This window comes from Mustela putorius, unplaced genomic scaffold, assembly GCF_011764305.1.
Source record: "Mustela putorius furo isolate JIRA1106 unplaced genomic scaffold, ASM1176430v1.1 tig00000430_pilon_pilon_pilon, whole genome shotgun sequence".
Lineage (NCBI taxonomy): Eukaryota > Metazoa > Chordata > Mammalia > Carnivora > Mustelidae > Mustela > Mustela putorius.
Window position 1 is genome coordinate 4,536,956 of NW_025421377.1, and position 27,854 is coordinate 4,564,809.

At 37.3% G+C, this 27,854-nt stretch overlaps 1 protein-coding gene across 4 annotated transcripts; it reads left to right on the forward strand.

The window, feature by feature from the left end:
* On the forward strand, window positions 1–26,983 carry OCIAD1 (OCIA domain containing 1). 4 transcript variants are annotated; one of them, XM_004764935.3, is made up of 9 exons: window positions 1–233; window positions 1,523–1,585; window positions 2,638–2,718; window positions 10,236–10,289; window positions 16,284–16,331; window positions 17,291–17,426; window positions 19,311–19,486; window positions 23,558–23,710; window positions 26,414–26,983. In XM_004764935.3, exons 2-9 carry the CDS (start codon window positions 1,528–1,530, stop codon window positions 26,449–26,451), a joined length of 744 nt encoding a protein of 247 aa, XP_004764992.1. In that variant the 5' UTR covers window positions 1–233; window positions 1,523–1,527; the 3' UTR covers window positions 26,452–26,983. The 4 variants fall into 4 exon arrangements, with proteins under 4 accessions (XP_004764992.1, XP_004764994.1, XP_044935666.1 ...); XM_004764936.3 differs by lacking the exon at window positions 1–233 and adding an exon at window positions 286–446; XM_004764937.3 differs by lacking the exon at window positions 23,558–23,710.
* Window positions 26,984–27,854: the final 871 nt, after the last annotated feature.

Genomic DNA, 27,854 nt, shown 5'->3' on the forward strand with positions numbered 1-27,854 from the left:
TTTCCGCCCACAGGTGGCCATTGCTTCCGGGTCGCGGTCATTTTGAGCCCGTATTTGGGTGACTTCTTGGAGGCAGAGTGGCTGGCTGCTCCCCACCCCCAACTCTGCTGCGGTGCCGCGCGCCTGAGGGTTTCCGCGGGCTCTTCTTCCTCCTTGAGCCCTCTCGGGTCCCCTCGAGGCCTTCTGCCCCCGATCGCCTCGGCTCGCCGCGCGATCGCCGCTGTGGTCCGGAGGTGGGTGAGGTGACGCAATGAGCCTCCATTCCGCCCCCCACCTGGCCACTCACCGCCTCCGAGCGGCCAGCCGCTACCCTGCACCTTCCGCCATTTTCCCGCCTGCGAGAGTGGGCAGGTCGCCCGCTGGCTCTCGGGCTCCCGAGTGCGGGTGCCTGGGGGAGGCGAGGGGGTGATTTCGTGGTGACTGATGTGTGTCCCGGGGTGTTGCAGGTGGGAGACGCGGGGGTTGTGGCTGTGCAGTGCGGGATTCAGCCTTTTTTTTTTGTAGCATTAAGAGGTTAAAATTGTGTTGTTGAAGGGGCGTTGTCAGCCCTGTCGCTAGGGTTTCTAAGTAGGATGCTGTTGCGGAAAATAACGTTTCATAGGTAGTCTGTTTAGCAAGCTCCATCCGTCCAGGAGTTCATTTTACCCTTTCTGTTTCTTTTTCCTGTGCAAGGGATTGGCCTACAGTGGGCCCTCAGTGATGCTTTATTGAGTGAAATAGCCTCGGTTGCTATTCCCACCGTGTATGCCATTTCTCGTTTTTGTGTAAATGGCTTTTAAGATGGGAATTATCATGGTCCTGTGTGAACATTCTGTAAAATACGCAGTTATCCAGTCTGTTGGTCTCTTAAATCCTGAGTTACGGGGTTAAAAAAAAATAAGTAAATAACGTATGTTCTTGAAATTTTGCATTTTGAAATCATACATTCTGAGTCTCTAGAGAGCGAGGAAAGTTTGGAGGATGCAGAATTTGCTGTTAGCTTTAACGACAGGGAGAAGAATATGACGTCTTTGTTATTCAGTTTCTGTGGAGTAGTGCTTTGTGGAGGAGGTTGTGGGTTTCCTGATGATTATTTCATTTTTTAAAAAAAGATGGAAGCCCAGAAATGAATTTTGAGGTGTTTCTTCTTCTAATTTGGGAAATCATCGTAATCTTTGTGCATATATTTGTGAAAGGACAACAAGATAGGTAGTGTGACATCACCAAGCTTCAGGAGGAGAGAGATGTGTATTTCTTTGGTACCATTTTATATCTTAATTTGACATAATCTGTTGATAATTAAAAAGGACCTATTCTTTTTCAGTTAAGGGACCTAAGATGGGTAATCAGATCCAAGTAAGTTAATAGGTCGGTTACATTTTTATTTAGGTCACTTTTTATTATGTCAGGTACTTCAGATGTAGTAGTGTCTAGTAAGTATTTGTTGCTTGTTTGGCCTGTAGACTGGTGATTTTACTATGCTGTGTCTTACTTGAGTTTGGTCTGTTGAATGATTTCTAATGCTGAAATGTTTTTGATGCAGGAAAAATGAATGGGAGAGCTGATTTTCAAGAGTCGAATGCAGAAGTTCCAAGACCAATTCCCCGTAACTATCAATTAAATATTTATAATTAGAAGCCCTTTTTATGTATAAAAACTCACTGCCTTGAGTAGCAGCAACTGGCCTGGTTTAGGGGGTGTGTGACCTGTGCAATGGGACAGGGATTCACTCTAATGATCTGTTGCCATCTTGGAATTCTTTTTTTTTTTTTTTTAGGATTTATTTTAGAGAGAGAGAGAGAGAGCACGCATGCGGGTGTGCATGGTGGGAGGGGAAAAGGGAGTGAGAAGCCCAAGCCGACTTCCTGTTGAGTGTGGAGCTTGACATGGGGCTAGATCCCAGGATCCTGACTTCATGACCTGAGCCAAAACCAAGAGTCAGGACACTTAATTGGCTTTGCCACGCAGGCACCCCCATCTTGAAATTCTTAATAATTTGAGTAAATGGTTCCAAATTTTCATTTTGCACTGGACCAGCACATTATGTAGTCAGTCCTGACTAATAGTAGCACTGACTTCTCTTTGAAGTCAGTTTGCTTCAAGTTTATAAGCCCGTTGTTTAGAGACTCTTTTTTTTTTTTTTTTTTAAGATTTTATTTGTCAGAGAGAGAGAGGGAGAAAGAGCAAGCACAGGCAGACAGAATGGCAGGCAGAGGCAGAGGGAGAAGCAGGCTCCCTGCTGAGCAAGGAGCCTGATGTGGGACTCGATCCCAGGACACTGGGATCATGACCTGAGCCGAAGGCAGCTGCTTAACCAACTGAACCACCCAGGCGTCCCTGTTTAGAGACTCTTAACTGTAGGGAGCAATCTGAGGGTTGCTGGAGGGGAGGTGGGTGGAGAGATGGGGTATGTGGGTGATGGACATTAAGGAGGACACTTAATGGAATGAGCACTGGGTGTTACATGCAGCTGATGAATCACTAAATTCTACCCCTGAAACTAAATAAGTTGAATTTAAATTTTAAAAAAAGTTTATGAGGCATTTGTTTCATTTAAAAAAATTGGATGTGTTTTGTTAATGTTGAGATTGAATTAAATTTTTAGGCTTAGCTTTTCCATGGGCATTTTAATGTTTGCCAATTTTCCTTGGTAAAAAGACATAGGGGCTGATTACATTCCAACAGAGGAAGAAAGAAGAGTCTTCGCAGAGTGCAACGATGAAAGCTTCTGGTTCAGATGTAAGTTTTCTAATCAACAAAATTTCACCTTTAGTATCCAAAATTATTGTGACTTCGTATAGAAAAAATTGGCACACTTTTGGTGTAGTATGGTTACTGCTAAAAAAGATCGATTAAGGGAAACAAATTGTACATATTTAAAGTAATAATTTGTAGAACTTTATTCAAGACCATGAGTTAATTTTGTTGGTAACAGTAACAACTAGCATTTACTGAGTGTATGTGGATTATATAAAAACCACCCAATTAGATTGATAACTACTACTCTCACCTTAAAAATGAAGAAATTGAAATTTAGAGATGTTAAATGAGCTATGAGTCATAATGTCTGGACTTGAAGCCAAGTCTGTCTGAGACAGAAGTGTGTGATTTTAACTCTTAGATTTCTGACTATTATAAAACCTAGTTAGTGTCCACTTTATATTGTGAAATACTGTTATGCTCCTGGGTCCTCATTTACAACTAGAGACTTCATACATGAAGATTTTATTTTTTAAATACAGACATTGTTGAAAGCAGCATAAAATAGAATCTTTTTTTTTTTTTTAAAGATTTTATTTATTTGACAGAGAGAGATTACAAGTAGGCAGAGAGGCAGGCAGAGAGAGAGAGAGGAGGAAGCAGGCTCCCTGCTAGGCAGAGAGCCTGATGCGGGACTCGATCCCAGGACCCCGAGATCATGACCTGAGCCGAAGGCAGCGGCTTAACCCACTGAGCCACCCAGGCGCCCCTAGAATCTTATTTTTGAACAGAGTCCTGAAGTTGCTTCATCTGATCACTGCAGTCCTTTCATATTATATATATATTTTTAAGATTTTATTTATTTTTGAGAGAGAGAGAGAGAGAGAGAATGTGTGAACGAGCAGGGGGAGAGGGAAAGGGAAAAGCAGATTGACTCCAGAATGGGGAACCTGAGGTAGGGTGCTGTGGGGCTTGATCCCAGGACTCTGGGATCATGACCTGAGCTGAAGCAGATGCTTAACCAACTGAGCCACCCAGGTGCCCCTCAGATAAAGTGATTCTATAAAAAAACAGTGGAATTTTAGAAAGGGAAGGGGCGACTTAAATAATTAAAGAATGATTTACATTTTTATCAGTTGGCCTGGTGTTTACGGTTTCAGTGCTTGGTAGATAAGTTTTATGAGACCTAGTCTGTCCTGAAGTAGATTTTTTGTTGTAATTGAGACAAAGCTAACACATGAAACACATGGAGAAAGATTAAATACATAATGGCAGTAGGAATTTTTAAAAGGGATAAATTAATTGGAGTTGATTTAACTAAAAAAGTCCTTATCAAACAAATGAGACTCAACAACTAATAGGACTTGAATTAAATAAAGTAGAATGGGGGTAGAAGAACATTTAGATAAAGGAAAAGTGAGCAAAGGCAGAATCTATGGTAACTTCATCTGAACTGGAGCCTTGAGGCTGAATTGATTGGAATGGGGTCTTTTGTTGGGGGTGGTAAATGAACGCAATACCAAAAAGTTGAAGATTTGATTCATTACATATTTTCGGTTCTGTGCCCAAGGGATTGGTTTGCAGATTTTTAAAAGGGAGATGAGGTAGCAGTGTGCAGGATGGCTTAGAAGGATAAGAGGTAACACTTTATGAAGTCTTACGAGCTTTTGGCAGTACCTCAGGCATGCAGTCATTGAGGTGTCATGGAGTGTAGTGTCATTTGGACTACAGAAGATGGGATGGCATCTCTTTTAAAGGATAGATAACAGGATTTTAAAATAAACTGACTATAACGGTATTAACTTCAAGATACCCATCTTAGGAGACTAACAATGACATTACAGATTAAAAGATATTTAGTCCGTAGGAGTTACTGTTTGAAGGAGGAATCTCGTTTGGACAGTCTTTCCTGGTGCAGCATATGATTATAGAAGATTTGTAAGCACCTAGAGAGCAAAGGTGTATGTGAGAAATTAGGGTTGGAGATATAGTTGTATTGGTGAATTCAAGGAGTTAAGTGTAGGAATAATTAATAAATAATGAGTAATCATTAAATTATAAAGTAATGATTAGTAAGTGTAGGAATAAAAGCACAATATCTCTCATGTGGTTAATATGTAGGAATGGTAGGCAGAAGTTTGGGTAGCACCCCTGTGTAAGGCAACAGGTGGTGGTAAAATAATCAACAGAGACTGAAAAGAAAATAGGAGTTTCATATAAGCTTGTGCATTTTATCTTCAGTTCAGATATTCAGAGACTTTCAGAGCTTTCAAGCTAGAAAGAACCCGAGTAAGAATTAGATGAGGATCACATCTGCGGGTGAGAACAATTCTTTTAGATCCGCAGTCGTCGTGGATCAGGGACCTGTAAAATGTTTTCATGGCCCATAGGCAATAATTTCTCAGGGAAGTCAGTTGTACTCTGGCAACAGATATTTTGTCTTTGTGGGTTGCCTAGAGTAGATAGATACAATGGTCTATTTTCAAGTCTACTTTTGACACAATTAAGAAAACAAGTCTGGTGGATAGGGATTTGGGATCATTGTAATGTTGGGCTCATGGCCATGTAGATACTGTGGTGTCCGGATTAATTGCTGGCTGGTAAATTTAAGCTACTTGCTTTATAGGTTTAACTTTCTAAATAGCTGTAACAGCATTACGCTAGAAGTGTGGAAGAGTAGCGATCAGTAGGTAGAGTACTCGTGTATGCCTATTAAAAGTAGGACGTGAAGTATATGAACAGTGGGAACCTCAGTAATTCTGTGTATCAAACAGATGAATCGTGGGGGCCTGGCTGGTTCATCTGGTAGAGCATGTGACTGTTGATCTTGGGGTTGTGAGTTCGAGCTTGACGTTGTATGTAGAGATTACTTAAAAATAAAATGTTTTAACAAACCAGATTAATCACAAGTTGGGAAGCATACCTCATTAGTTGTATTTCAGCTTGTTAGTTACATACCATATCGATTATGGGGAAATTACTGAATAGCTTATACTACGACATGAGTATGTAATGGTTACTTTTTAAAGCAGATAGGCTAGGTGTTGCATGTTGCAGTAACATCAAGCATGGAAAACACAGAACCTTGGCTGTAACCATGGACAATAGACAGTTCAACATAAGGTTATCAGGAGAACTATTAGTCATGTATTAGGAAATTTTATACATTAATATTTGTGTCTTTGTATAAGGATATGCATGTTTATATATGTTAAATATGCAGTATGTGATGTTAACTTTATATCAATGAATTTATGGAATCCATGTTACTTTGGAGAGTATCATTTTATGTCCATTGATTTTTAAAAAAGGCGTGGTGGAAGTAGGAATGAGTAGAAAAAGTACTTCCTAGGGTAATTTTTACACATTTTTTAAGATCTGTTAAATATAGTCCTCTTGGTTTAAAATTAGGTTTGATCTAGGTTCATTCTCTTTATGGTAACTTGTTTATTTCTACTTTAATCTACTTAATTTTAAAATACAACTATGAGGGGATCTTATTTCCAGGGCCCTTAAAATTGTCGTCTTATGCACTAACCACAAACTGGTTATATCTGTGCCCATACGTAGAGGTAATGAAGGAATCTATTACATAAAGGGTAGTTTAATGTGTATTACATATAACAGTTCTCAACTTCGGGAATTAGTGAAAAAGTATATGAATTATACCGGTTTTATGCATCATTTATAGATTTTGTGGATAATACACATGTGTACTATTGGTTCTCTTTCTTTTCTTCTCCCTCTCTCTCTCTCTCTTTTTTTTTTTTAAATTTTATTTTTAAGTAATTTCTACACCCAGTGTGAGGCTCAAACCCACAACCTCAAGATCAGGAGTTGCATACTCCACTAACTGAGAAAGCCAGGTGCCGTGCTGTACTGTCGGTTTCCTAATGAGATAGTATACTGATTGAGGAGTGTAGACTTTGGTGCCTGTCTGGATCCAGATCCCAGCTCCATCCATCATTTAGCTTTCATATTTTGGACAAGCACCTGATGCCTGTATACCTCAGTTTCCTAATCTACATGGGGATAATAACTGATTTCATAGGATTATTATGAGGATTGACTCAATTTATTTTGTAAGTGTTAAACTGTCTGTATTTGGCTATTTGTGCTACCGTGATTTTACAAAATAAATGTTTCAGTTGAACACAGTTACAAATTTAGATTAGCATTTTGTTACTGTAAGAGGAGAAGAGTTTAGGAATTTTAGGGTCCTCATATTGGATACGGTCAGGACTGGGGTCAGGGGTCATAGTGCAAAAAAGCTTCTGGTCAGCAGTAGTACTGGTTTGCATAAAGAAACATTTTAAAACAGACTTTGAGATAGGAGTCATACTGCAGTGGAAAAGGCTGTGGACCTGGCGGTCAGGAAACCTGGGTTTTAGACCCAGCTCTACCATAAACTATCCACCTGTGTTGCTTTTTTCCTTTTTTAAAAGATTTTATTTGAGAGCGAGCAGAGCAAAAGAGAGTGAGCAGAAGTTGTGGGAAGAGGGAGAGGAAGAAGCAGACTCCCCGCTGAGCAGGGAGCCTGACATGGGATTCCATGCCAGCACCTGGGGTCATGAGCCAAAGCAGTCAAAGGCAGTCACTTAGCCGGCGGAGCCACCCAGGTGCCCCTGTCTTTGTTGCTTTTGAGCACATGACTTACTTTTTCCAATTATCAGTTTACTCTGGTTAAGATAAAGATTGGATAATCTCTGAAGTCTGTTTTGGTTTTACCATTCTCTTTTACGGTGACAAAATACATGAGACCAGATGTTAGTTCTAATCCGTTATCCATTATAGCACGAAAAGAAGTTAAGAAATTTATATAAAGAGGTAGTAGTGAATGGCAGAACTAGTACTAGAATTTTAACCAAACTGTTACTCTCTGTATTATACCATCTTGGCCTAAGGACAAAGTGAGATGGCCAGCTGACTCAGTACGTTTTATCCTTGTGTGATTCTTCAGTGCTTCATGTTGCCATCCTTGAGTCAAGCTGAAGGGGGAAAATGATAACAAATTTTACTGACGCTGTAATGGAAAGAGACCTGTCCGCCAAAAAGCCATTAAACGATAATTCATTAAGTATCTTAACCAACCAACCTTAAAGAACGTATTTTTCTAGCAAAAGTAAAATCCATTCGTAAGTAGTAGACAAAGGATTTAAACCTTAGGATTTCTGCAGATTGTGTTTGGACAGAGCTAATGCCCTAGTCCAAAATTAATGGATTTCAATCATGAGATCTCTAATAGTTCAGAGGTCTTAAATTACCTTAGTTTTTGAGTGCTCATGGGGTATAGACCAAAGTTGAGCAAACTATAGCCTAAGGGCCAAATCTGTTATTGTATGGCCATGAGGTAAGAATAGTTTCTACATTTTTATTTTTAGATGGTTGACAAAAATCAAGAGTTACAATATCTTGTTACATGTGAAAATCACATTACATTTATATTTTTGCATCCATATGTTCATTTGTTTATTATTGCTCAATGCATTTGGTTATAATTGGCAGTTGAGTAGATGAGACAGACCTGTGGCCTGTGAAACCTATAATATTTACCATCTGGGTCTTTATAGAACATTTCCCAACCCCTGGTCTGAAACTATGCTCTCTAGTGTGGCAGCCACATGTGGCTAGTTAAATTTGAAATACTTTATAGCAGAAAAGATACGAAGTAAAATCAGCAAAAGGAAAGGAGTGTGGGTTCAAGTCCAAAGAAGACCAGGTAGACCAAGCAAGACTTCTAGGACTCTGCTAGTAGAGTCACACACCAGTGGGCGTGATAATTTTCTCCAGCTGAGTTGTGATAATGTGAGTGAAGTGTTACCCACCAAGGACGCTCAGTAAAAAAGACTCAGTGCCCGGGGTTTTTACAATAACAGAGGGCTGGTCCCATGAGCTCAACCTAGCAAGTACCAAAATTCCAGATTCTCAGAAGGAAAGCAGGTGTTCAGCATAAGCTATATTTGTATAAGCAGTTTAGGCACAGTGAGCCACTTACTCAGGTCAAGTTTTTTATCACTTGTACAGAACTATTTACTAGCCACGTTCCCACATCAGGCAAGGACATTGTAAGGAGGTCTTTTTAAGGATGGCAGTCTCAGGGTTCCTATTTTAAATCTTTTCTGCCTACTACCTAATGGGAAAACACGGATACAGACTACTGCCATCATCACAGAAAATTCTTTTGGACAGTGCTGGTGGAAAAAACAGTGATATTTAATTATGAGCTTTTTGGAGATTATGATGGAGAGCTTTGGATTTTTCAGTCTGGGTTAATATGCGTACATATGTAGATTTTTAAAAATTAAATGTAGTTGACACAGTGTTGCATTATGTAATATTTTCACTTAGTTTTGAGGAATACACTGGTTTAGAAGAAAAAACTATAGTATTTAAAATGTATTCTTGTGTATTCTTGCCCCCGTCACCGTGTAATTGTCGACAAGTATTTCTTGTGTTTTGGTTCATACAGTGTACTACAGAACTTAAAAGCTTGAGATAACGATATCAGACAGTTAGAATCTGGAATTGCCATTGAAGTAGCTGTATGGCTTTGAGCAAATTACTTAACCTTAACATCTCTGAGTTTCAATTTTCTTACCTTTAAAAGGGCAGTAATTAAAAAAAAATAACTCTAGAGATACGTTAAAAGTAAATGAGAAAACGTATATAAGGCATTTAGCAGGGGCCATGGAATTTAGTACTTATTCAGTAGTGGCTCTTATTGTAATACTACTTCTTGCCTCTTATTAATTCCCTCTTACTCTAATTCAGAAATGACTTTTGGTCCCTATTTAGAATGTTGTCTTTATTGGTGATATTAATGAATGGCCCTTTTAAAGCCAAATCTAGATGGTTCTTGAGTTACATTGTTTAATATTTATAATATTTTCTTAAATTTAAATTTTTTCTTATATTTCTATGGATTGTATATAATACAGCTCTTAGTTTATTATTTCTTCTGATTGTATATAGTACAGCTCTTATTTTATTTTATTTTTTAAAAGATTTTATTTATTCATTTGAGACCGAGAGATACAGAGAGAGAGGGAGAGCATGAGTAGGGGGAGGGGAAGAGGCTGAGGCCAAGGGAGAAGGAGAAACAGACTCCCTGCTGAGCCAGGAGCCCAACATGGGGCTCTATCCCAGGAGCCCCAGGACTCTGGGATCATGACCTGAGCCAAAGGCAGATGATTAACCATCTGAGCCACCCAGGTGCCCCTAAAATACAGCTTTTAAAAATGGAAAAATCTTATTTTTTTTTTTTTAAGATTTTATTTATTTGAGAGAGAGAAAACGCCTGAGCAGCGAGGAGGGACAGAAGAAGAAGCAGACTCCCACTGAGCAAGGATCCCTATGTGGGGCTTGATCCCAGGACCCTGAGATCATGACCTGAGCTGAAGGCAAACGCTTAATCAGCTGAGCCAGATTTTTGTGCCCTGGAAAAATCTCTTGTAAAGATGTTCCTAGATGTACTGATGCATATTTATCCTAGTGATCTCAGATAATCTAAGTCTTTTCTTTTTGTTGATGTTGACAAGCTCTTTTTCTTCCTTTAGCTGTGCCTTTGGCTGCAACAAGTATGTTGATTACTCAAGGATTAATTAGTAAAGGTAAATATTTAAACTTCAGATTTATTTGGCATTTTGGATATCATTATGTTTTTATGTTTTCCTGATTTTTAGATAAAGTATAATAATGTCATATTAAACATGATCATTGGTATGTTTCTCCAACATTAGGAGAGTTGTGTCTCCATGGACCCCTGACTCATAAATAGACTTAAGAATTTGATGTCCTCTGACACTGTAGCAACATTCACAATCTACAAGAGCAAGAAAGTAACTAAAAACCTGCAGACTGTTTGCAGGGAGGTAGAGGAAAAAACCTGGTCTAAGAAGGCCACCATCACTATTACCTAGGATCTTATTAGAAATGCAAGTTCATGGGCCCTGTTCCAAAACTCCTTAATCAGAATCTCTGAGGTAGGGCCTAGGAATCTGTTCTAACAAGCTCCAGGTAATTCTTAATGCACTGGTTTAAAGATTAGTGGCTCTCTAGCTCTTTAAAACCAGAGTTTTATCTTATAGAAAGGGGGTTGGGGCCACTTTCTGTCCCTGATTCTTTTGGTGTGAATATTACAGTGCCTTCCTCCTACGTAACTAATTACACACACAACTGAAGCAGAAATTTCTTTTATAAGTTGCAGATATATCGTGATAGAGCTGTTCTTGGATAGGGTGAATCCCACTGAAAATGTTAGAACTTCTAACTGAGGAGGCAGATTTTTCTTACAGCTAAAATCTTCCTGGATTTTTAGTCACCATTTGGTGATGATTTGACTTGTCATCAGTGGCACTTTATGCCTCTGTGATTTCATTTGCAAAAGTCATACCATGATCAACGACATTTTTCCAGAGGATTGTAATTGTCTGTAAGGTCTGAGCCTGGAGCCTTTACAGTAGAATTCAATAATCCATTTTTAATTTTTATTTTATTTTTAAAAGATTTTATTTATTTATTTTAGAGAGAGTTTGTGCATGCTGTGAGTGGAGAGGAGGGACAGAGGGAGGGAGGAAGAGAGAATCTTAAGCAGGTTCCACACCCAGCATTGAGCTCCACGTGGGTTTTGATCTCATGACCCTGAGATCATGACCTGAATGGAAACCAAGAGTCGGACACTTAACTAACTGAGCCACCCAGGTGCCCCTCCATTTTTTGGAAAGAATTGCTGAAAATGATTAACCTAATTTATGGATTAATGTTTATTGTATAATACAATAACTTTGTCAGAGTTGTTACTTCTAGGGTTTTGATAATTTGGAATAAAAATATAAAAAATACATTGATGTGCTATTCATATAACTATTTTCCAGGATTAAGGGATTTTGTTATTGTTAAGTTGTATTGAGGATTTGTTTTGGATGCAGTGTCCTAATAAAGTCAGTCTCCAAAAAAAAAAAAAAAAAAGAAATTGGGAAGACTTTAGAAAAGGAATTCAGAATCCACCAAGACATTTTGCCTTTAATCAGAATGCCTAGCATTTTGTATGTGCTTTCATCCACAGTGTGTTATGTCATACTCAGCATAGTCTTAGCTGCTCTATCACTACTTGTTCTCTGTCAATTTTTTTTCCCCCAGAACATTTAAACATGCCCAGGTCTGTTGTAACTTGAGAACATAAAAAAGAAAGATCTTCCCTCATATCCCTTTCCAACTGTTCCCAGCTGTCTTGCATTTGAAGTCAAACTTCACAAATGAGCACTTCACTTTTTTCTTCTTCTTCTTTTTTTTTTTTTTTTTTAAGATTTTATTGATTTATTTGACAGAGAGAAAGATAGTGAGAGAGGGAACATAAGCAGGGGATCGAGAGTAGGAGAAGCAGGCTTCCTGCTGAGCAGGGAGCCCGATGTGGGGCTCGGGCTCCATCCCAGGACCCTGCGATCATAACCTAAGCCGAAGGCAGACAGTTAACAACTGAGCCACCTAGGTGCCCCCAATTTTTACTTCTTTTAACCCATTACAATCTGTGTGAAAAGATTATGCATATGTTCTGACATTTACCAACACTTCAGAATATTACGAGGACAGCTTCCTTGTTGCCTAAATTCGATGGGCAGTTTTTGTTCCTGATGATTATACGACTTTAACCAATCTCTGGAATGGTTCTTTTCACCTGACTTCTGTGAAAGCACATTCTGGTTTTTCTTCTGCCACTGGAAACTCCTCTATGTTTTCATGTGTTCTGAGTGTCTAATATGTACTAACTATACACTGTTTTTGGCAGATAATACCAACAGACAAAAATTCAAGAACTGCCAGTACTTAATATTTTAATGTGGGTTTTCATCCTCCACTTGTGTTCTTCAGAGTTCTGCTTTGCCTTTCAGTCTTCAGTCTGTGTAAACTATTACAGGAATGCTAATGTGGGCTTTAGGACCCTCTATTGCTCTAAATCCCCGTGATTCTCCCTCACCTACATCTCTGCTCCAGAACCGTATTTTGCATATGTTCACATGAATGGCCCTTCTTACAGACTCTTCACAGTGACTTATTTAATCCCAAACTGAGTTCATTTGCCTCCAAACCAGTTTCTCTATTGTCCCCATGTCTGAATGGTGGACTCTTCATCTAGGAAACTAAGGCGTTATCCTTAACCTCTGCCTCTTATTTGCCTTGCCCAATGAGTGTTCATTCTAGTCCAGCTCTTAAATATCTCCATAAACTGTCTACCTCCATCTGCCCCGCCAGCATAATTAATGCAGCCATCTGTTGCCAAGGGTATTGAATTAGCCGTCAACAAGTCTATTTGCCTCTATTCTTGCTACTTCCTCTTAGGAAACAGGCTATCTCTGGCACTGATCAGAGGGCAAAACTGTAAAAACTCTGAGAGCAAGAGAGAACATCTTGTTTACTGTTCTATTCCTACTTTCTAGTAGGTAATGTCTGTGTGTTGTAAGTGGTCTCTAACTATTTGGAGACAGAATGAAGGAACAGTTTTGAATGAAGGTAGGTATCGATACTATCTTCCTTTTTCTCATGTCGGTTGTGTACCTGAAGCTAATAGCATAACTTAGTTCGTATTTCATACACATGAAATCCTACAATTAAGAATTCCTCTGTATATCTTCCTTCAGAGTTATTGGATTCATCCAGTGGTATACTAGAGCTGGCTTGTACCACTTCCAGAAAGCTGATTGTTAAATTTTCAACAGCTTGGCAAGCCAGTGTTGAAATCATTGATAGCTTGAAATTGGTCATGGTGCAAGTATTTTCTCCATGGAAATCAACCGACATTCCAAATCAGCTTTTTATTTGGAGAGCTGGTTTTTCTAACACATACTAGATTCATCCACATTGTTGCATGTAATTGTAGATTATATATTCTGGTTGCCGTATAGTTTTCTGCTGTGTAAATACACCACAGCAGTGTATCCATTCTGTTGTACATTGGCAATTGGGTAATTTCCAGTTTTTTTTTTTTTAAGATTTTATTTATTTATTTGACAGAGATTACAAGTAGACAGAGAGGCAGGCAGAGAGAGAGAGAGAGGCAAGCAGGCTCCCTGCTGAGCAGAGAGCCCCATGCAGGACTTGATCCCAGGACGCTGAGATCATGACCTGAGCCGAAGGCAGCGGCTTAACCCACTGAGCCACCCAGGCGCCCCGGTAATTTCCAGTTTTGACTATTACAAATGGTTCTGCTATGAATACGGTACCTTTTGGTAGTCGTTTTGTTGGGTCATAGATTAGGTATATTTTCAGCTGTGGTGGATACTGCCGGACTTTCTAAATTGTTTGGACCATTGTACACTCACACCAATTTATTAGTAGAGTTCTGTTTGTGTCACATTATCGCTGTCACTTCCTCTTTTCGTGTCCTTTGAATTTTAGCCATTGTGGTGAGTGAATAGTTAAGACTGATTATGGTTTTAAGTTGTATCTTCCTAATGACTAATGAAGTTGGGGACCTTTTCTTTTGTTTATAGCTCACTTGAATATGTTCTTTTTTAGCGAAGTGTCTGTTCAGGTCTGTTCATTTTTCATTGGATTGTCTTTTTCTGTTGATTTTGTGAGGTTTTCTGTATATTCTAGAAGTGAATTTTTTGTCAGATGTATGTCTTGTGATTATTTTTTCCCCTGATTAACTGTAGTTCTTAGTATGTAAAATAATTTACCATGTTTTTTATGATGAAGGCTTTATGCGCTCAACACCTTTGCCTAATAACAGACATGAGGAATCTCTAACGCTTTTTTCTATGAGCTTTATTTTTTCTTTCATACTTAAATTTTCAAGTCATTTGGAATCATTTTGTTTTTTTGTTTTCTGAAGATTTTATTTATTTATGTCAGAGAGAGATAGGGAACACAAGCTCGGGGGAGCTGGAGAGGTAGAAGTAGGCTCTGCACTGAGCATGGAGCCCATTATGGGTCTCTATCCCAGAACACTGGGATGGTGACCCGAGCTGAAGGCAGACGATAACTGAGCCACCCAGGTGCCCCAGGAATTGTTTTTGAATATAGGCACATTTTGTTTTACTGTGCTTTGTTTTATTGAGCTTCGCAGATACTGTGGTTTTTACAAATCTAAGGTTTATGGCGACTCTGCTTTGAAGAAGTCTCATTGGTGCCATTTTTTCAACAGCATTTGTTCATTTTGTGTCTCTGTCACATTTTGGCAATTCTCACAGGAGATGTTCCCCTTATATATTTGTAATGGTGATCAGTGATTACAACAGCTCAGAATTTCTTAGCAGTAAAATATTTATATACATTTTTTTAGACAGTATTATTGCATGTTTAATACAGGACAGCATAAACTTCTGTATGCACTGGGAAACAAAAAAATGCATTGAACTTATTTTATTGTGATTCTCCCTTTATTGTGGTGCTCTTGAACCGAACCTGCAGTATTTCTGAGGTACACTTATATTGTGTGAGGTGTAGGGTAAAGGTACATTTTTCCTCCTTAGGGATATGGAGGTGACTGCTCACTATATTTTGAAAGAACTGTCTTTGTTCACTGCCTGCACTGTTGCCTTTGTCATAAGTGACCATGTATGGATCTGTTTCTTGACTCTTCTGGTTTTTGATGGGTTTATCTGTTCTGGCACTTACAACAGTCGTAGCTACTGTAACTTTATTGTAGATCTCTGTATTTGGTACTCAGTTTTTCACTTCTGTTGTTTTTCAGTATTGCCTTGGTTCTCAGCTCTTTGTATTTCCACATGATTTTCAGAATAAGTTTTTCAACTTTTAGGAACACTTTGATTTTTAATTGGGACTGGATTGAATTTATAGATGACTTTATGGACAGTCGTCATACTGGCAGTATTTGCAGTCTTCCCTTTATGGACACGAATGTATTATTTCTCTACTTAGCTTTCATTTCTCTCCGTGAGTTTCGTACTTTCCAGTGCACAAATCCTTCACATTATTCATTAGATTGCTCCTGGATCTTTGATGTCTTCATATTTCTGTTGATGTTGAATTTACTTGGTTCTCTTTTTTATTTTTATTTATTTATTTTTAAAGATTTTATTTATTTGACAGAGATCATAAGTAGGCAGACAGGCAGGCAGAGAGGGGGAGGGATGCAGGCTCCTGCTGAGCAGAGAGACCGATGTGGGGCTCGATCCCAGGACCCTGGGATCATGACCTGAGCCAAAAGGCAGAGGCTTTAACCCACTGAGCCACCGAGGTGCCCCTGGTTCTCTTTTTTAAATAGCTGTAGCTTTTAGACTTCTCTGAGGTGATGGAAAGAGCTAATATAGTCAGGTAATAATACTTAAAGATAGTCTGCCCTGATTTTTCCTTTTATCTTTGTGGGTTGCCCAAGGCTGCTGAGTAATAGATGCATCTTTATATTGCTAAACTTTTTACTACTTGCTCACATTAGAAGAGATTAGAGTATGGCTCAGAGAAAATAGTTTTCTTGCATTTTTTAAATCATAATTTCTGTCATTTTCTTACATACTTTTAGCATAAACTTGGCATATATGCCTATTTTATTTTAATAAAAGATAAGACATCTTAATTATCTTATCTAAATGTGTCTATCTCTAACAGTTAATATGACTCAGAAATATCTGTTCTTTTATCTTTAGGAATCCTTTCAAGTCATCCCAAATATGGTTCCATCCCTAAACTTATATGTAAGTATGGGCAACACTCATTTTCTTAGCTTTCTTGCCTGAGTAAAATTAGTTTTTACCAAATGTTTTATTTTGTCTAATTCATAACTGTTATTTGGTTATTTGTTTTGATATTTGTTTTGACCAGCTTATTTAAGCTTTTCATTAAATGGACTAGTCAACTACTTGGGCATTTTACTGTTAGCATTAAGAATTACAAGTTATTTGAAAGAGAATTTTTTTTCTTTTATAATGTAATAAAATTGCTACTTTTAAATAATTTGTAAAACTATATAGTATTTTAAAATAAATTCTTTGGAGGAAAGAAAATTGTCCAGCTGTGCGGAAATAGATTGTCTTTTAAAATTAAGTCTAACTTTTAAAAATCTCTTTACATTTTAAGATGTAAATAAGCATAATTTATCTAATGTTATAGTATGATTATAGGAAAGAAGCTAAATTGCTTTAAAAAAGAGCACCTGAGACCTTTTATGAATCTTTCCAGATTAGCCTCACTTACATATTGTAAATAAACACACAAGGCAACAGTAACATTTAGGTACACTTCATAATTTATTACTTTAAGGAATTTGTTGCACCTAGTTTTAAAAACAGTCTTACAAAATTAGCTGGACAAATAGTATGATTCCCATCTTACAGGAAAAGAAATGGCCTGAAATCCTTATGAGTAGACTAGAACTCTTAATTCCTATATCACATCTTTGCTGATTATATTAATAATGAGTAAAGTGGAATTTATATATCTTGGAGCAGTTTTATTTTGGATTATTCCTTTTGTGAAAGTGATCTATGTCTACAGAATCTTTCTGTGTACTCTGAATCTGATCTAATGTGATCTCAGTTTTCCCATGTCAAGACCTATTTAAGATCACATTTCTTTAAAAAGTGTTTTTTTAGGAAAGATTTTTATTTAAATGGGCAAATTGAGTTACATTTTTTTGTTTGTTTTTACAAATAAGTTGCTTGTATCATGGGATACTTTGCTGGAAAGCTTTCTTACGTGAAAACTTGCCAAGAGAAGTTCAGAAATCTTGAGAATTCCCCTCTTGGAGAAGCTTTACGCTCAGGACAGGCACGGCGATCTTCACCATCTGGGTAGGCCAAATTCTAATTTTTATTGAAGGTTTTTAATTTTAGCTAAAAAAATTGTAACTGGTTACTGCCATAATTCAGGGCATGAAACAGTTTGTAAGCTGAAGGACTATTGGGAACTTGCTGTTTGCAGCAAGCTAAAGCTATTTTGTTTTAAAAAGGGTAGTAAAACATGTCTACCTTTGTTTCATTTTTATTTATTTGTAGTTACTTATTTGAATAAATTCTTCACATAACTTGGGGCTTGAACTCAGGATCCCAAGATCAAGAGCCACCATGTTCTATCCAGCTGAGCAAGCCAGACACCCTTACCTTTGTTTTATTTTTATTTATGTATTCATTTTTAAGATTTTATTTATTTACTTGAGAGAGAGAGAGCATGGGCTGGCTATGGAGAGAGGTAGAAGTAGGCTCCCAGCTGAACAGGGAGCCTGACATGGGGCTTGATCCCAAGACCCTGGGATCATGACCTGAACTGAAGACAGATGCTTAACTGACTGAGCCATCCAGGCACCCCCCCCCAGTCTTTGTTTTAAATATAGAGCTGCAGCCCGTTAGGAGTGCTTATACGAAGTAAAGGATTTTAATTTGGCAAATACCTTTGTTTACTAAATTTTGGACTTTTCTTTTGATTTCCCAGATTTTATCATCCCATTTCTTAAATTTCAACTTCTTTTTTTTTTTTTTTTTTAAGATTTATTTATTTATTTATTTGACACAGAGAGAGATAGATCACAGGTAGGCAGAGAGGCAGGCAGAGAGAGAGGGAGAAGCAGGCTCCCTGCTGAGCAGAGAGCCGGATGGCGGGGCTCAATCCCAGGACCCTGGGATCATGACCTGAGCCGAAGGCAGAGGTTTTAACCCACTGAGCCACTCAGGTGCTCCCTTAAACTTTCAACTTCTTAATCCTTCTGTTTAAATTAGGGAAATTATTTTAAGTATGTTCTCCAAAGTTTTGTTTCAATTACATAAGTATAAATGAATGAATCTGTCCATCTGGATAATGTAATTAAGTAGATGTAATACCTAAATTGTTATAAATGGTAAACCCTATGAAAGCTAGTATTACTTATATATCTGCTGTAACAAAATAGTGTTTATGGCCTGCTAGCTGTGGAAGTAACTTCCCTTAATGTGGAACTGGATATATTTTCTAAATTTAAATACTTTTTTCTTTCCAAGGACTTTTTTTTTTTTTAAGATTTATTTATTATTTTGGAGAGAGAGCGAGCAGCATGTGCCAGTGAGCGGGCCTAGGTACAGAGGAGAAGGAGAGGGAGGGGGAAAAAGTCTCAAGCATGGGGCTCAATTCCATGACCTTGACTGAGATGGTGACCTGAGTCAGGTGGTTAACTGAACGAGCCACTTAGGCACCCCTCCAAGGACTTTAAACACATTAAAATGATCTCTAAAGTGGGGTGCCTGGGTGACAGAGTTGGATAAGCACCTGATTCTTGATTTCAGCTCAAGTCATGATCTAGGGTCATGAAATTGAGCCCTACGTTAGAGCCCATCTTAGTGGGGAGTCTGCTTGAGATTTTCTTCGGCCCTCTGCCCCTCCTTCCACCCGCTCACGCACATTCTTTCTCTCTCAAATATTTTTTTTTAAGAATGGTCTCTGAAGCTTGGGAATTAGAAAATTGGATATACATTTCTCTTCTGTATTAAGAGTGGTGTTTTTAAGTTGTATATTGTATAAATGGGTCAAAACTTATTTGTAAGGTTTTTGTGGCAGAGAGAAACAGACTTCATTTTACTGTTATAGATAACCGTGTAAAAATTACATAATTTCTTAGAAAGTAAGATAAGTAGCTTTATACTTAAACACATTTTTTTTTTTTAGGATATAGGCAATAATTTGTATTTCTTATACAATATGATTTACAGGCACTATTCTCAGAAGTCAAAATATGACTCAAATTTGAGTGGTCATTCATCCTTTGTGACGTCTCCAGCAGCAGACAACATAGAAAAAGAGATGCTTCCTCATTATGAGCCAATTCCATTCAGTGCTTCTATGAATGAATCTACTCCCACTGGTATTACTGATCATGTTGCCCAAGGTAGAAACTTCTCTTGAAATGAGTTTCAGCATTATATGGTCCAACGTATGTATAAACTTTATTTGATGACCTTTTCTGCTGGATATCACCTGTATGTTCCACCATCAGCCTAAACTCATCATGTTTGTTCTTCTGATTGTTCATTCATTCAACATTTTTTGATATCCAGTAGGTATCAGGCACTCAACTAGGCATGAAAGAAGTATAGATGAGTAAGACCTGGTTCTTGTTCTTGAGAAACTCTCAGACTGTTAGAAGATATAGAAATATAAGGAAAAATTACCAGTATGTCCCACTAATCAAAAATACTAACAAAGTTTAGTGATTATTGCAAAGAAGTGGTAAATTGGGCCACAGGGAGGCTTCGGAGAGGTTACAGTTGTTAGGCTGGTCTTAAAGGCTTTCATCTTCTTTGTCTGTAATGTGAGAAAAACAATAATTACCTGCCTTACAGAACTCTTGTTAAGTGAGAAAATCCATGTGAAAATGCTTTGTGAAGTTTGTGTAAATGCTAGCTTTGAAGATCGCAGAATGTAAGTGAAACAACATCAAATTTGGATTAAGGCCTGGATTTGAATGATTGAAATTTGCTAGTGGGACTTTAGGCAAGTAACTTTGTGATCCCTTCAGTTCCTTGATCTCTGGAATGGAGCGATAATCCCTCTTAAAGAACTTCGGGAATGAGATGAAATGAGACTGCCACGTCATAGGCTCTTAACAGATGTTCACTTCCTTTTGTTTTGTTTCAATCTAATTTGCGGTGAAAAGTGAAGAATCAGGAAGTACAGGTTTTGCAGTTCCTTATCTAAAAATCCTAAAATCCAGAAAACTTTGAAAACCACAAAGCTTTATTTTTAATTTTTTTTATTATTTATTTTCCTGATATGTGGCTAGACCTCATGACCCCAAGATCAAGCGTCACATGCTCTTCCGACTGAGCCAGTCAGCCACCCCTACAAAGCTTTTTTTATAATTAAACTGGTGATGAAATCTAACTTAAGTCATTTCAAACCCTGACCATATCATCTTTATCTTAATATGATGTGTCTTGAATTTTGTTGTATAAAATATTAATGTTTGGGATTATGCGTTGCTGCTTTCAAACATCTGACTCTATGGTTAAGTGACACATTAACAAGCTATATACTATGATATCTTTCTAAAATCTGAGAAACTGAATTCTGAAACATTTCTGACTACCAAGTTTTAGATAAGGGATTACGGATAGATTATTCTTTGAAAACATTTGCTTTAATGCAAATACCGTAAGCCAGTAACTATGAGGAACAAAGAAGATTAAAGGAACACTTTCGCTGCTTGGGATAGAAATTTGGATCTCTGCGTAGGCTAAAGGGAGGGAGGGGAAACGGTGGGAAGGGAGAAGTTGAGTATAGGTCAAGTAATGTTGCAGAAGTTGTAGAAGGGCTTCCAGGTAGGTTAGAACATAAAGTAGCCACTAAATATATGTGGCCATTTAACTTAATTAAAATTAAATCAGATTGAAAATTCAATTCCTCAGTTGCTTTGTAGCATTTTAGTTGTTCAGTAGCCACGTGTGCTAGTGGCTGCTCCCTTGGAATGGGTAGCTACAGAACATTTTCATCATTACAGAAAGTGGTATTGGACAGCGTTGCTTAAGAGCAGGTTGGGGTGGGGACAGTAAGTATTAACATTTTGGAAGAGAAGAAACAGGAGAGAATGGAAGTTAAAGTAATTAAAGACATTCTTAAGTGGATGAAAGGTATTGAGGAGCCTTGATTCTCCCCCGCCAGGGCTTGAAAACAAAGACCTCTTAGTCAGAGAGAAGGAGGTGGGCAAGTTAGGAGAGAATGGTGAGGATTTATCTTCACAGGCAGCTGTTACTTCTCATTGCAGCTCTCATTTTCCTAGTCTCTCAAGTTCAAATCCATTCTACTCGTGTTCTAGCCATGTATCACTTCTTCCCTTGTAATGACTTCCATCTTTCCTTCCATTGGCACTAGAAAATTCCATACTGTGTTGTACAATTCCTTTTCCAAATAAAAGCAGACAGACATAAAAACCTTTTGGTATCTGCCCACAGACTGCAGCAAGGCCCATATTTTAATATATTTTATGTCCTTGAGAGTAGCTGTCTATCCATCCATTGCTCTGCTTTCTCAGTCCCTTCTCTAAATCGAGTTTGCCACTCTGACCACTCTCCACATGGGCCAGTTGTAGCCGCCTCTGCTTTGCCCCCGCTGCTGTCTTCCCTTGCCAGGACGTTCTCCCCTCTTGTTAAAGTCCTCTTTGCCCTATTTGATTCTGCTTGCTTGTACTAGGAGTTGATAGAGTTACTAATCTTTCAAAGTAGAAAGCACTCTTTCGTTGCTGTTAGACTTATCATAGATAGTTTATTACGGTCAGATTCAGATCATTGCTGTTTTATATTTTATTCCTTCCAGCTCTTCATAACCTTCCCAAAGTAGTAAATCATGTTCCCTGTACAATGGCAGAATATTTTCATTGGGCTTTGTAAGTGGAAGAAATTCTCCTTAATCTTCTGATCTATGTTTCCATTATTTGTCACAGAATTTTAGAACAAACAAGTATTTTCTTTTCAGTGAGAAAAACTTTTAGACCTGGAAGGAACTTAAGAGATAGATCATCTAGTTAAATATCTGTATTTCACAACTGAGAAAACCAAGATTCAAAGAAGTTTAGTGATTTGCCCAAGGACATTCACTGATTGCTGGCAATGTGAGAATAAGAACTTGTAGTTCCTAACTAGTAATCTAGTGCACACTGTCTCCTTCAGAATCTTAAAAATATCATTATGGTAAAGGGCAAGGAGTTTAATAATTACTCATTAATGGTGAAATACAGGTGCTTTTTAAACCCAGTATAAGGTTATAATATTTTTCTTTATATTCTTTTTTAGCAAAAATTTAGTTTTCAAGAATGGTATAATATCTAGATTAATATTTAAAGCCTTTTGCTTTGTATCAGTGCAGTATACTTGTAGCAAAATAAAAGGTTATGCTTGAAAACATTTAAAGTGTAGTTATGTTGATTTGAAAATTCTGATTATTCACTGGGACCTTACTGCAGAGTTCCAAAATACCACTTACAAGAAACTGCTTTTTAAAAAATTATTTTAATTAATGATTATATTAATAAAATGATATGTCCAATTTGTATGTGAGAACCTTTTTGAAAATTACTTCTGGAGTGGTGTGTAAGACTTTGTAAGTTAATTAGCTGTTGACTTGATGTTATGTTAGCATTAGTTCATTTCTTTTAAAATGTTTATATGATTTTTTTTGCTGGTTATACATTCTGTAAACTATGTTTAATATTTGCTCCTGTCATCTAATAGTAAGAGTAACCACTCCCCTATTTTTACATCAGTATTTAACTCTTTGATGATATATATACGTTGCCACCTTGACTTTTTTTGGGAGAGAGAAAGAATAGATGCTGTTTCCCTGGCCAAAATGATCATTGCCACTTTTTTCTGCCACAGTATTGCTTCATTAGACCTGAGTAAAAATGACACATATTGTGATCAAAGACTATGTTTTATACTTTTCAAGAGCTATTTCCAAGTGTTTTTGTTTAAATATAAAGATAGCATTTTTAAAAAAATAGCTGTTCATGTATAGATTATGGTTATAGGAATGTTCAACTATGTAAAATATTACTAAGTAAATTATATGCATTGTCAAATTTTAATTGTCACTAGTAGGATAAATTTTTTGTATAATTTTAATTGTACAAACAGTGCAAATAATTTTCCAGTTTAAAACAGTAGTATTTTAGTGAGAATAAATTGAACTGGTATATATTATGATATCCATTCTTCTGGCCATGGTTACTTTTTAATTTTTTTATGTGGATTTTAAACTTTAGAAATAAAAGCTTAAAAGTGTAAGAAGGTTTTTGTTTTGTAATTATCTTGCGGAAAACATAGTACCTTTGGAATGGTGGTAATAATTTGACTATTTTACTTTATTCTGTTTTTATTGTAGGTAAGAAGCATTTAGAAAATTTAGTTGCTTTGGGTTTATTCAAATCCTTTTATCACCATTTATTAACTGTTTGTTGTTTTAGGACCTGATCCCTACCCTGAAGAAAGTCCTAAGAAAAAAAATATTACATATGAGGAATTAAGGACTAAGAACAGAGAGTCATATGAAGTAACTTTAACACATAAGACTGACCCCTCAGTCAGGCCTATACAGGAAAGAATGCCAAAAAAAGAAGGTATGATAGTTTAGTCTGAATCACTTTACTCTTTAGGCTTGGGAACTGCAGCATTAGTTAAAAATATTAATGATACTAATACGTGATTTAATTCCGCACGCAATTAACAAAAATAACTTTTTTTTTTAAAAAGTATAGTTCTGTCACAGTTATTAGTCTTCCTTTTCTAAGTTGTTCCAAAGACCATTTTGTGTTAAAAAATAATAAGGTCCAAATAGTGGTATGAATTAAGACAGTAAGACTAGTTTTAATATGCTGTAGAAATTCTAAATCCTTATGAATGTTTTCTCTTATCAGAAATCACCTTGGGACTTAATAAGTGGTTTTTTTTTTTTTTTAAAGATTTTATTTATTTTTTTGACAGAAATCACAAGTAGGCAGAGAGGCAGGCAGAGAGAGAGGGGGAAGCAGGCTCCCCGCTGAGCAGAGAGCCCGACGTGGGGCTCAATCCCAGTACCCTGGGATCATGACCTGAGCCGAAGGCAGAGGCTTTAACCCACTGAGCCACCCAGGCGCCCCTTAATAAGTGTTTTTTAAATGATGCATCGAATGCATAAAACCAGATCTGGTTGCCTGAAATTTATAACAGGCTGTAATGCCACTTCAAGCAGAATGACAGAATCATGATCGAATAATGAAATTGATTTTCTTACATGTTTTGTGAAATTGAAATAGAAGTTATATGCATCATAAACCACCTTTTAGGGCACTTTTGAAAGAGTTTGACCTTTTTTTTCAGTAGTACTTTTGCTCTATAATTAATTTTAAATTTAAAAATCATAGCTTGTTTTCATTCCTTCTGGAGCAGCTGTACATTAGCCAAAATAAATTTTCTGAAATAAGTTTACTCCTAATGGAAGAAGACATTTTGAACAGGGATTTGTACCTTTATCAGTGTAGAATTTTATGACATTTTTGAAGAATTTTAGAGTGTCATTAAGGTTTTCTATTTATTACTTTAAAAAAAAAAGAAGGAAAGAAGAGATCCTTGATAGCTTCTTGAGAGCCCTATGCCACAAAGAATGCAAAAATACAGTAAAATTCTGAGTATTTTTTATTATGATTGTTCTTTTAGAACCAATTTTATTTCTGTTTAGTGGTTGCTTCATTTAGAATTCTGTTTTCATAATCATGGTTAATACTGCTGTCATATTATTGTAAAAAATCCAGCTTTAAAATAGATTTATAATAAAAAATACCTGTTAATGTTTATCATTAGAAAAAAACTTGTAGCATAATCATTTTGCATTCAGTGGCCATTATTTTGTAATATGTAAAGACTTACTGGTACTTTTTTCTGAATTTGAGGATTTAGACTGTAAGCTCCATGAGGGCAGGCAGTAGCATTTCTCTCATTTTTGTAATCTTTTCTATTGTATGTCTGCACAGTATAGGACGCACTGATGTATCAGTGCATATGAAGTGTTTCGGTCGGGCCTCAATAATAAAGGTTTACAAAAGGAAATAAGGTAGATCTTTGGGATTTGCTGGATTTTGACATTTGTGGTTTTGACTGAACAACCCTGAAGCTCTGTTACATGACACAGTAATGTGGAATAATTCTTTTCTTTGTAAGAAGAAAATGGATTTTTTGGCATGTGCTCTATATAATTTCAAGAAAAAAACAGTTACAAAATAGTTTGGGTGATTTTTTTAGAATGTTCTTTTTTAGAATCTAGACAGGAAATTTGACGTTAGTACAGTGTAGCTTCCCTTGGTCAGAAAGTATCACTTAAAGTTTTCACCTTAGTTTGTGTAGATTATGTTTGTTGACATTTACCTAAATTAGAAACGAAGACAGAAATTTCAAAAAGGCAAGCATATTATCAATTAGCCATCAAGCAGTGACAGCACCATATATCATAAATTCTAGAAGCCTGCCTTGTGCTCATGATGGAATGAAGGCCAGGGGAAGGGGCAAAATAGGGAAAAGGTATGTAATCTGAGAATAATAACGCAGTAGTTTGACTGAAAGAATCTTGGGGGGAGGGGTCCCTCGTCCCTACTTTGAGAATGGCTGCTTTACGTGGTTATGAATACTCGAGTCTTTGAAGCGTCGTCGTCCACAGAGGAAGGCTATGTAGAAGGGAGGCTGAGAGCAAAAGAGTAGAGAAGACAAAGGAGCTTATTACAAAATGTAGTTTCATGTAAAATACAGGAATATTGGAAACCATTTCCTTCTTGTATATAGTATTGCAGTTCATGGGGGAGAGGAATGAATTAACCACAGCGTGAAGACGTGATCATTTGTTACTCTGTTTTTTTGTGGAAAACAAAATTCAAGTGTTTGTTATTATTTTTTATTTCGTGGTAATTTTTTTGTATGTGCTGTAGTATATACCACACTTAGTATGGTAAAGTTGTGAAGGTGTCCACGCTTTGGACCTAAGTAGACCTTTGTGCAGATTTTGGCTCTGTTTGCTTTATTAGGTTTGTACCTTGGGCAAGTTACTAATCTGTTTTCTCCCCCTTCGAATGGGGATGGTTATTATGAGGATCAAATATTGATGTAAAGTTCTTGGTAGAGTGCATCATTATTTATGTCCAACCTTCAGTTCACAAAAGTGTACCTAGCCCCTTTCTCTCATGCGCATTTATTGAAAGTGAGACCGAAACGTAATTTGCATCATAGTAGCAGCCTTGAAATAGTATCTTTCACTTGTTAATATTTGGAATCATCGATTATTTGTGCTTTTTTCCTAGTCAAAGTAAACAAATATGGAGATACTTGGGATGAGTGAAAAATTGCATCATTGGACCTACTGAAGGCGTTTCAATATCCAGCTTCATCTAGGTGGTCATGAAAATCTGCATGCCTTGAGCCCAGCAGCAGTCTTCATAAACACATTTAAAACTAGAACCTGGGTTCTTGTGGTTTGGCTTATTAAAATGATGTTTAAAAACACAGATTTTAATGTGAATGTTGTGTGGCTGTATTCTTGAAGAACTGTTTGAATGATGGTATTATACTAGAATCACATACAGTTTGTGAAATTGTTTAAGTTACAGGGTAAGGATACTCTCTTAAGAAACTGTAAAGAGATTGTCTGCTCTGGGATCAGCATATATGAAAATACATACCTGCATGTTGAATTGGGGTGGGTGGGGGGAGCAAGCATAATTTTAAGTGTTAAGCTTTACATCCAGAAATTATTAAAAAGCCTTTCTCCAGTGTTAAGCTTTACATCCAGAAATTATTAAAAAGCCTTTCTCCAGTGTTTGCTGTATTCACTTATTAATGTTTATGGTGAATAAAACATAAAGGAACATGCATCTTTGTTGGTTTCATGGTTTTATTGTTTGTAATCTATTTATTTTTAAGTATAATTATAAGTAAGCAGTGTTGATAGGGACAGGAAATGAAGTTATCTGTTTCTGAATATTTAATAGTATAATGAGTGTGACGTGTATAAATAAACACAGTAAATAGCTCAGCACCTTTAAGCAGTGGTCATATTTGAAAAATCGGCAGATTCCCCAAGAATAAAAATTTGGTATACTTTTCTCATTATCGACCTAATGTTTGTTTTTGGTTCAGGTGAATGGAAAATGACACTGGTCTCATCTAAATTCCACTTACTCATTGCAGTTCTACTAGAAACAGCGTTCCAGTTAACTGTTGTAAATCCCAAGACCCAGTGACTTAAGACAGCGGGTGTTTATTATCTGTTTTCTCTGGGTCCTGAGGAAGGAAGGAGTCAGCTGAGTGATTTGGCTGTGTGTCTCTTCGGTCATTCAGGTGCTGGATGTAGCTGACATCAGGGAACCAGAGCCAGTGGGGTCTAGCCAGGGGTTCTCTCCCTCCATTAGGTTTCAGGACCTTGCTGTACTGAATGGTAGAGAGTAAGGGGTTTCTTACAGGGATTAGATCCCAGGCTGTGGTGGAGCTGGTATGTGCAGGCAGTGTGCAGGCTATTGGCTCCACATCTAGGGGTCGGGCCTGTGTCATGGTCACAGTAGAGACACAAGCGGAAACACAAGATTCATTAGGCTTGGGTTTGGAACCTGCACACCATCATTTCTGCATCACAGCTTGCCTAAGGCAAGTCATGTGGACTAACCAGGTCAAGATAGGTAATTTGCCCGGCTCACAGAGGGAAGGAAATGTAAAATTGCATGTCAAGAGGTGTGGATATAAAGAGTA

Coding starts and splice junctions, on each gene's coding strand:
- OCIAD1 (XM_004764935.3), top strand. CDS start 1,528: ATGAATGGGAGAGCTGATTTTCAAGAGTCGAATGCAGAAGTTCCAAGA. Junction 17,427..19,310: donor CGGCGATCTTCACCATCTGG/GTAGGCCAAATT, acceptor TATGATTTACAG/GCACTATTCTCAGAAGTCAA. Junction 23,711..26,413: donor AAGAATGCCAAAAAAAGAAG/GTATGATAGTTT, acceptor CTTTTTTCCTAG/TCAAAGTAAACAAATATGGA.